Source organism: Anoplolepis gracilipes, chromosome 5 (genome assembly GCF_047496725.1).
Source record: "Anoplolepis gracilipes chromosome 5, ASM4749672v1, whole genome shotgun sequence".
Classification (NCBI taxonomy): Eukaryota; Metazoa; Arthropoda; class Insecta; order Hymenoptera; family Formicidae; genus Anoplolepis; species Anoplolepis gracilipes.
Window position 1 is genome coordinate 1,335,555 of NC_132974.1, and position 10,665 is coordinate 1,346,219.

At 31.2% G+C, this 10,665-nt stretch overlaps 1 protein-coding gene across 1 annotated transcript in view; it reads left to right on the top strand.

Moving 5' to 3' along the window:
• LOC140666311 (RNA-binding protein fusilli) overlaps positions 1-9,819 on the top strand; it is a 32,122-nt gene extending 22,303 nt beyond the window's left edge. Inside the window, exons 5-10 of the mRNA XM_072893349.1 lie at positions 1,120-1,174; positions 1,247-1,357; positions 2,203-2,473; positions 2,603-2,818; positions 2,900-3,127; positions 3,962-9,819. Of these exons, the coding sequence (XP_072749450.1) occupies positions 1,120-1,174; positions 1,247-1,357; positions 2,203-2,473; positions 2,603-2,818; positions 2,900-3,127; positions 3,962-4,927 (1,847 nt within the window). The 3' untranslated portion in view covers positions 4,928-9,819. The remainder of the gene's footprint in view (positions 1-1,119; positions 1,175-1,246; positions 1,358-2,202; positions 2,474-2,602; positions 2,819-2,899; positions 3,128-3,961) is intronic.
• The last annotated feature ends 846 nt before the right edge of the window (positions 9,820-10,665 follow it).

A 10,665-nucleotide genomic window follows, 5' to 3' on the forward strand; every position in this document is an offset into this window, starting at 1 on the left:
ATTATTTTGTAAATATTTCTTAAATATTTGCTAGGATATTTATGGTAAATATTTATGATCTATTTAATCTAAAATCTGAATAAAAATATTTATAAAATATTTAAATAATTATAAATATTTTTAAAAATATGTCGAATAAAGATTTTTATAAAATATGTATAAAATATAATATTTCAAAAAACTTCATTTCTATAATACTTCAAAAAATATATTTTCATAAATATTTATAAATATTTTGTGCTGTTTGGGAATTACGAGAATTTTATAAAATATTTATGACATAACAAAATATGACAGATGTGTATTTTTGTTGTATTTTTTCACATTTTTTGATTTTATTAGGTAATATTATTCAATTGTTGGGTGGGGAGGATTGTGAAAAAAAAAAATTAAAGGAGTATTCTTCTTATGGGCCAGTCGGTATAGTGGCATAGTTCTATGGTGACATGCAACGTAAACGTGTGTGCATTCTGTGTGTTTATATGCCTAATGTTCGTGTATAGTTCCGATAAACGTATAGTTTATTTCTAATTGAGTTCGAGTGCTTTAACGAAGGAAAAATTATTCGAAAATTGTCATTTCGCGCATGTAAGTTTAAATTTGAATCAACTGTTGATAAAAATATATTTTTAACGATTTCTGAGGTTAAATCCCGTTTATCGATTTCTGAGGTTAAATCATGAGATTTTTCGAGACTCTCTTTTATATTTTGTTTCTTTTCCTTCTCCCAATTCTAAATACAAATGTACACTCCTTTTATTGTAAAATCTATAAAATTAAATTATGGAAAATGTGACAATTATGATTAAATTGTAGAAAGTGTAACACATATTGCAAAATTACAAAACATCACATTGCAAACATTCCCTACAATTTTTTTAAGTATATAAAAATCAATTAATATTTTTATTTATTTAATATGTTTATACTCAGATAGCCAACTCTGTGAGGTTGCTGTCATGTTGCCAATAATTGTATTATTATTGGCAACAAGACAGCAATATGATTATCAATATAATTAATCACGCTTGATTATTTCAATAGTTATATTAAATAATTAAATACATGTAATATATATTTGTAGTTATTAATTAATTAAATGTATGTATATATTTTCAGGTCACGTTTTTAAAAATCCAGAAGTAGTTAACATTGTCTTAGAACCTGGTATATGGTAAGTTTGAGAGTTTTATATATCTGTACATTTATCTTGATTATTTGATCTAATAATGAAATATAAATTTAGCTCGAAGGATGAAGAGGTAGATAATGACTGTGTAGTAAGAGCACGTGGTCTTCCTTGGCAATCTTCGGATCAGGATATTGCAAAGTTTTTTCGTGGATTAAATGTTGCCAAGTAAGTATATATATATATGTGTGTGTATAATACATCTTAAGATTTATGAAACAAAATTGAATACAACTAACGAAATGTATTTAGTTGAACCAAATTAGTTTTTCTCTATATAATATATCTCTTGGTATTTATGCACAAGCCACATGGATGTATGTGAAGCAGGTAATTGAGATAGTTGTATTCCTATAATGCACTTAAATGCACAAATTCAATTATTCTAATTTCTTCCATATGACGTAACAAGTGCAATTTGAGGAAATTTTCTTATTTATAGCTGTTATATGCAAGGTGTTTCGTAAAGGTTGATTTGATTATATATAATCATGTTTTTCTCATCAAACCAAAAAGTTTGTATAAAATATATCCTTAAAATGCTTTGTTAATAAGTTAATAATGCACAAGACAATTTATGATACAAAGAATTCAGAATCACATTGCTTTATGCTGTGAACATTTTGAATATTTTTTTTGAATTTTATTTTTTTAATTTTTTAATGTTATCATCAAAATTTATTCTTTTAATCTTAATTTGACATTAAGTTTTTAATGAAGCATTTTAGAGACATGTTTTATAGGAACTTTTTTGTTTGTCTTGATAAAAAGAACATGATTACATATTCCAATCTTTACAAAACAATGTTTATAGTTATAGCACTATCTGGAGTTATGGATCTTATGTATACTATATGGATCTAACAATGATTTTGAAAATTAAATGTCAGAGAGAATGTTTCCCTAATACTTGTTATACTTATTCTTTATAAATTTTCTAACAACTATTTGTAATAAAGAAGCTGATATCACTGTGCAATGATATGCTAACAATGGTGTAATAACTTTTTTAGAGGTGGTGTAGCTCTTTGTTTAAGTCCTATGGGAAGACGTAACGGCGAGGCATTGATACGATTTATTAATAAAGAACACAGAGACATGGCGCTGAAACGACATAAACATCATATGGGTGCACGTTACATAGAGGTTTACAAGGCCTCCGGAGAAGATTTTGTTGGCGTTGCTGGTGGTACGAGTGGGGAGGCGCATGCTTTTCTGTCACGTGGTGCTCAAGTTATCGTTAGAATGAGGGGCTTGCCATATGATTGTATTGCTAAACAAGTGGTATATATAATTATTTAATAATTTCCAATTCATTATTTAATATGAAATAAATATCTTTTCAGATATATATAAATATATATTTTTTTTTATTTTTCTATTATATATACAATGTCAGTTATTTTTCTATAGCTGGAATTTTTTCAATCTGGACAAAAACCATGTCAAGTGTTAGATGGAGAGGATGGAGTGTTGTTTGTAAAGAAACCTGATGGAAGGGCAACGGGTGATGCTTTTGTATTATTTGCAAAGGAGGAGGATGCTGTAAAGGCTCTGAGCAAACATAGAGACTGTATTGGCAGTCGATATATAGAACTCTTTCGAAGTACAACTGCAGAAGTGCAACAAGTAAGTGCAATGAGTGTATAAATGTCTTAACAGTTAAAAATGTAAAATTTTATTGACATTTTAATTTTGTCATTTGTACAGGTTCTAAATAGAGCGACTGATCCAAAACAAGTAATACTACCACCACCACCCATCACACAGCTTCCACCATTGCTTCCTCAACATATCATTACATCTGGCACACGTAAAGATTGTGTTAGACTCCGAGGTTTGCCTTATGAAGCGCTTGTGGAGCATATTTTGGAGTTTATGGGCGAGCATTCTAAAAATATTGTCTACCAGGGTGTTCATATGGTTTACAATGCTCAGGTATACATTATAAAATGTTTATCCCGACGAAAAATATTCTCAGAATTTCTTATAAAAATTTTCAAATTTCTATAAAACTTAAAAAATTTTAAGATCTGTTATGTGAATTGGCACACTTTCCAGAAATGTTCAGAAAAGGAATATGAAAATTATAAGTATAAATTCATATTATTTTTCATCATATTTTTCAGATCAGTATATCTGAAAATATCTGAAATATTTTCACAACCTAAGAAATCTACGATTTAACTTTTATTTTTCTGCCTTGTTTATGAATTTTATTTTATTTAGCGATACAAGAATGCAAACTTATTCTTTATTTTCCATTGGATATTGAGCAAGGTAGAATGATGTATTAATAGAAGTCAACGCATGTCTTATTTTATTTTAGTATGACATTCAGTGGAAAATAAAGATAAAGTGTAACGCTTGTGTTAATTTGTATCATTAAATAAAATATACTCACAAAGACAGGGCAAAATATAAAAGCTCATAAATTGTGAATTTTTCAAAAATATTCCGTTAAATGGAATACATTAAAATTCTTTATATAAATATTTTTAGTAATAAAGAGATATTTTACATTTTTATCGTAAATGAATTTTATAAGAATTTTTTATATGTTTAAATGTAAAATATTCTAAGATTTCTTATTCTATAATTTTTAAAAAAATATTAAGAAATCTGAATAAATCTAATATTTTTTTTAAATTCTTCATAAATTTAAATTATGAAAAATTCGTAAAATTATTTAGGAAATTATAAGATTTTTTACTAGATTTGTTTGCGCCGCAAAAATTATTTTATATATTTTCTTTGAAATGGTTTTATTAGGGCCAACCGTCTGGTGAGGCATTTATTCAAATGGACAGTGAGGCATCGGCGTACGCGTGTGCGTCTCAGCGGCACCACCGGTACATGATTTACGGGAAAAAACAGCGGTACATCGAAGTGTTCCAGTGCAGCGGCGACGATATGAATTTGGTATTGACAGGTGCGGTAACACCGCCGTCGACCAAGGCGCTACTATCACCCGGTACGTTGACCACACAAACTTCCGCGACCTTGACACATCCGTCTGCGCCGACGGCGATGTCGGTATCGGTACCGGTACCGACAGCGCAGCCACCGCCACCACCCCTATGGGATATTCACGCTCTGGTACAGGCCCAAGCCGCGCAGCACGCGCAAGCTCAGGCCGTCCAGGCGCAAGCCGTCCAGGCGCAGGCTATTAGGAATCAGGATCTGTGGTTGATGGCTTTGGCGTCGAATCCGTCTCCTACCTCGACCACCCCCGCTTCGCCTACTCCGACAGCCGCCGCTGCCGTCACGAGCAAGTCCCTCGCTCTACCGAGCCCAAATCCGGTTGCTCAGCTTCCTGCCGCCTACGCGGTGGCATCCCCGACGGCAGCCGCGGTCGCGGCCGCCGCGGCTCTTCACGGGCCCTCGGCAACCTCGGCGGCGGCAGCAGCGGCGGCGGCAGCAGCGCCCTTCTTGCTTTTCAACGTTCCCCATCATCCCCATCATCCCCATCATCCTCGTATTCCCATTTTGCGAGCGCCGACGTCGCATGGGTTATTGGCGCCTATCGCTATGGCCGCTACGCCGGCGTTAAATCCGGCCTCGATAATAAGCTTGAAACGAACGTGGGACGCCACTTTTCCCGCCAACGCGGCGAACGCCGTCGCTGCGAAACGCCCGACCTGGCACGCGCCGGCCGCCGCTGCGTTTCACGCGCCAGCTCCGACGGCCACGACGCCCGGCTTGCCTTATCCAGCTCAATTTTATCCCCAGATTTGAGATGCATTTTATCCGATGTGTCTCTACGTTCGATCCTTTAGCTTGTTTTTATAAATGTCTTCTAGGATTTTACATAAGGAGAATGATAATAATTATTTCTATCAATGATGATTTTCTATTGGATGAGCGAGAATTTCTCATTCGCACGAAATATGTACATTCGCCTACTATCGCCAATTGTTACGACTTATATATTTTTTATAACGGATTTATATACATATATTCTTAGCGAATAAATATTATTATTATTCGCGAGATCTTCGTGACATTCCGTTTCATATATTCCGAGCAAGTTTAACAGAACGTCATTTACAACGTTTGTCGAAATAATAGGGAATACTAACATTTTGGAATGTTTTTTTTTTATAAATTCGGGCGTTACTTATACAACGGTACTTAAAATAATTCCGCGAAATCTGATTTATTTTTCTTATCCTGATGCATTTAGGCAGCAAGCTTAATTTTAGTAAGCATGTTAATTATATTGATATATATATATATATCTAATTCCACTTAGCGTGCGCATATATTCTTTTTTTTTTTTTTGTAACTTACGCAGAATTCGTGTTCACAGAGTGCCTAAGAGAAATCAGCATAAAAATTCACGTTTTTTTTAACGTGAACGCAAAGTGCCTTATTTAACATAAATCTGAAATATTTTGAAATGCTTTTTTTTTGTTTTTTTTATATATAAATATATGCAGAGCGTTTCAAAATTATCGTGGTGCATACACAAAAATTACATATCTGGATTTTATAAAAAAATTAATAGGGTTTTTGGAATGAATATTGTTATCAGGTACTTTTTACCGTAAATATATTCTCTTACTGACATATCAGATATTAAAGTCTGTGATTCTCTGAGTGATTGTTTAAAATTTTTGTTAAAACAAAATATGAGATTTTATACTAATATATGATTTACGTTGTTTCGCGTTATAATATTGTTATTTAATAGCAATTGTAGATGACTTTAATATCTGATATTTCTTAATAGTATCTGCAGTGAAAAGTGTGGAATGAAAAAATATTTAATGACTCAAAAAACGCTTATAAATCGGTCAGAAATACAATATTATATTATGCGTGTATGTGTATACATCATATATTCACATACACAACAGATATAAATTGTTTTCCTAGCAATACTAATTTACAAGTTTTTCTTTGGTCACTAAATATTTTCTCGTGTGTATGCGTGTGTGTAATAATTTATATATATACATATATTTTGCTAGAAATATCTTTACTATAGTATGTAAGTGTATTAGTAAACATTCCATACGATATTACATATTTTGCAACTTTAAAATATTATAATAGATTCTTTTATACACATGGAATTTATTACGCGCATGTATGTTACAGTCTGTGTGTGTGTGTGTGTGTGTGTATATGTGTGTGTAAATAAAATTTCATTCTAAATTGTTCGTGAACGATGAGACAGTTTACCGTTAATTCATTTTGTCACGAATTTATGTTTTTTTCTGTCTACGATGATGACATAAGAGTTTCATCTTCAAGTTATTACATATAAATTAATTTCTAAGAAGTTATACGTGAATCAATTTCTATTTACACACAAAACTAAGTTTTATTCTATCCTATATTTGGGCAAAACAAATGTACACGCACTTTATATGTAGCGTTCATTGCACTTAATACACGTCATTATGCGACGAGTATTAGTCATCAATTTAACGAACATTGACGTATACGAAAGTGATCTGCACCACTAATTCAATCGTGTGTAACGGATATTTTTTAGTATATATTCAAGTATGTACATTAATAATCGGATTGGTTTTGGAAAGTATCCGAGATATAATAACAGGGAACAAAAAGATAGTGGAATTAAACACCGGCTCCTGTCACGCGGCTTGTGATTTAACTTGTGGTGTCGGCGGTATTTACTCCTTTCATAGCTATGACTTACGGCCTTTAATACTTTTGTGATGACGTAGTTGGTAAGATCATTAAGATCATTGCGCTATGGATGCTTCGAAACGTCATTCTACCTTTATTCTCATGGAATCTAGAACAAAGATGAAATGACATTTCGAAATATCCGTAGCGCAATCTTGATACATGGATGGATAGAATGATATAGTATAACTTGAGCAACGGCTTTTCATCGGAAATGCACCTTACCAAGATTTTATTCTTGCGTAGATGGGGGGGGGGGCTGATATTATATATATATATACGCACTGCCATGTCAATAACTGAGAACTTTCATCATTGATATCGTATAATTAACGCGCTTCGAAAGAGAAAAAAGATCTTGATTCTTGTTGCACGGATCGCAAATTACTGTTCTACTAATTTCACTTCTTTCTCTTGCCATGTTTTTTTTTATTAATTAGAGAGCAACTGGGATATAGCTATATATAATAGATATGTATAATCGACATGAGAGAGACGGTCGTTATTATACTGTTCCGCAAAATGTCATGTGGTTTTCTGGAGGGATATACTTTCCTCCTTTAGCTATTTTTCCACGAAAGATGATCGTATCCCCAGTCTTTTTCAGTTCTCTTTCTACATATGATATTTTTTCTTTGTGTATAACATATGTTATAAATTGGTAAATGTTTCTTCACAAGCATTATTCTATACAAGAATGCTCTCCTCGCCTTCCTTTCTCTCGACTCATCTCGTAAGTTTTTCCCATTTTGCAACGCGTGATTCTCTATCTATATAATTATTTTACTTTCTCCGCAAAAGAGAGATACAGTAAAATCATACACAATTGGATCAAAAGTACAATAATAATAATTATAAAAATAATTATAAAACATTATAATAATAATAGTTATAATAATTATGTATATATTATTATATATTATTATTGTTATTACTATTATAATTATAGGAGAGCAAATATATAATCTTGTTCTTATTCTCCTATTTTGTCATAGCAGTTGCAGAAAAGTATTTACCATAATGTGTTGGACATTCTAAATCTGATTCTTGTCTATTAATAACGTAATTGTACGAGAAAATATATTACTTAAAGATTAAAGATTATTCATTTTTTTTTAAATGAATGTTGAAGATAATTACACAGTAAATAATTATTCTTTAATCTCGGGTTGCTCAGAGTGAAATAATCATCATGTTATCTACGATTTTTGACTGCAACAAAAAAATACAATACGCTATTAGTCAGTAATCAAAAGACAAAAGAGGAAGAAATCTTTATAATAATAGATGAAGAATGAAGATGCATATTGTTAATTATATTGATTATAATCTTGGGATATAATTGGATTGTGCATTTCTGAAAATTCTGAAAAATATTGGGACCGTATCATTCGATTCGACTTTACATAGCATTACCTAATTCTTATCATAGACATAGCAACAGCGAGACGATGCGAAACGGACTGGTATGCAACCAAGTCAAGGTGATTTGTGTAGATGCAAATATCGGATACAAGTAGTGGATGCAAATCGAACGATGGGGGATCTTGATATGCATTAATGTCATTTCCGCATCGTTCCATAGGGGTGCATCTCGGAGTGTTTAGTATAAATGTATAGAGCGCGCGTGCAAATGTCTAAGCATAACAAAAACAATTAACACGCAAACATAACGAATATATACACATACACACTCTATATATGAGCACAAAACAAATATAAATATACATATATATTTATAACACACACATATACATGCATATATATAAAATATATATTATATATGTATATACATGTACAATATATATATATATATATATATATTTTATATATATGTATATATGTCACTGATTTTGAAACAATATATATATATATAGTGTGTATATGTGTGTATATGTGTGTTTGTCAAAACTAGATGGATGTCTATTTAATAACAATTATTTGGTTGATTTTTACGTAGATTTTTCTTTAGGAGTAATGTTATGGAAAATTATCATTTATTGACAATTTCCAATTTTCTCTATCATTTATCTAAATAATAAAGAGCTTAAAATTTTGCTAAAATAAACTCCATTTTTTAACTTAATAAAAAAAATATAAATTCTCTTGTTATTTATTTGGCTCTTCCAAAGTTTTGTTTGCGAAGAGCAAACTTTTTTTTATTTGGTAATAAATCGAAATATCGATGCCAACATTTTTACTAAGGAAAAATCGACTTCAAATTAGCCAAAAAAGTTGGATTAAAATATATCTATGGTTTTGGAAAGAGAACATTTTATATACGTATACATATATATTTTTATATTATGTAAGAGATATTTCATATATACAGAGTGATTCCAGAAAATTGTGACAGTTTTAAAAGGAGTGATCTCATAAAATTGAACAACTTTTATTAAGAAACCCGTATCGGATGACGCCTCTTTAAAATATTACTGGTTTGCAATTTTATTGAATGTTTCATTTTTATACGGTTTTTAAGATTAGAATAAAAAATATATTTTTTTATATTTTATTTATCTTTTTTTTATATTGTTATGCAATAAATGTTCAAACTGGCGACCCTCTTAATCTCGTTACAATTATTACACCTTTGATACATTGATTTATGCTTAATTAAAAAGGCATCGTCGAATATGAATTATTTAACAAAATTATTCAATTTAATGAGATCATTCTTTTTTAAATTTGACATAACTTTCCGGAATTGCTCTGTACATATGTATATAAATTTATTATTTTTTAATCAATATTTTCTTTCTCGAATTCTTATTTTTTCTTAAAGATATAGGACACTCAACACACACACGTAGTATATACATATTATCTACGCATACGCACACTCACACATGTGACATCTCAGTATAATCTCTTTTTTTTTATTTCCTGTATACACTCTGTATATCGACGATTTTATATCAACAGTCGAGAACGATCATGTTTAATAAATGTGCCTTGTGGAGATATATATCTTTTTGCTTGCCGGGCTGGTGGACTCTTACCCTGAGATTATATTACCTTGTCCGATGGTTGCACTTTTTGCATATCCCATTTTGAATATGGAAAACGATTATTTATAAATAATCGAATTAGGAATAACACGTTTTTTTTCATATAGTTTCCAAAGAAGACCGGCGAAGATTGCAACCACCATATTTTACTATACGTTCTATACATTTTTTTTCATTGGGCTCACAGGTATCTTGGTATCTACAGGTCACACACAAATTGGAGATTTCTGTAACTCTTTCTCTCCGTTCCTCCCCTCTCTTTATTTTTCTCCCTCTCTCTTTTTGGATTGTCCATATCGTTTTTTTTTTTTTTGTTGAATTTTTCTTTTTATCGTGCAAAAATGGTTTTTGTTTTTCTTTTCCTTTCTTTTTTTCTCTCTGTTTCTCTGACATTTTATTATACGCGAAACTTCCTTCTCTTTGTCTCCAGTCGATTAAGATTAAAAATTCTCTAACAATAAGCGTCTCTCTCCTCTCGCATTTGTTTACGATCGCTTTTCCTGAGATGCTAATTCTCAGTTTATTAAAATCGGATGCTGTCAAAAATTAATTAAAATCCCTTGAATGTGGTCAATGCCTACATGGCTTTCTGCTACGCTGATCATTTATAGAACGATCTATTGAAAGATTAATAAATAGTCTATCGGATTTTATCTATTTTTCACGTCGTGCATTTTTTCCCTATATATCTGTGAATACAAATCCACATTGAATTGTGTAAAATTCGCGATTTACTATTTATATCACATTTCTATTCCACCTATTTATTTCACGAACTAATTTTATTAAAATAATCTCTTT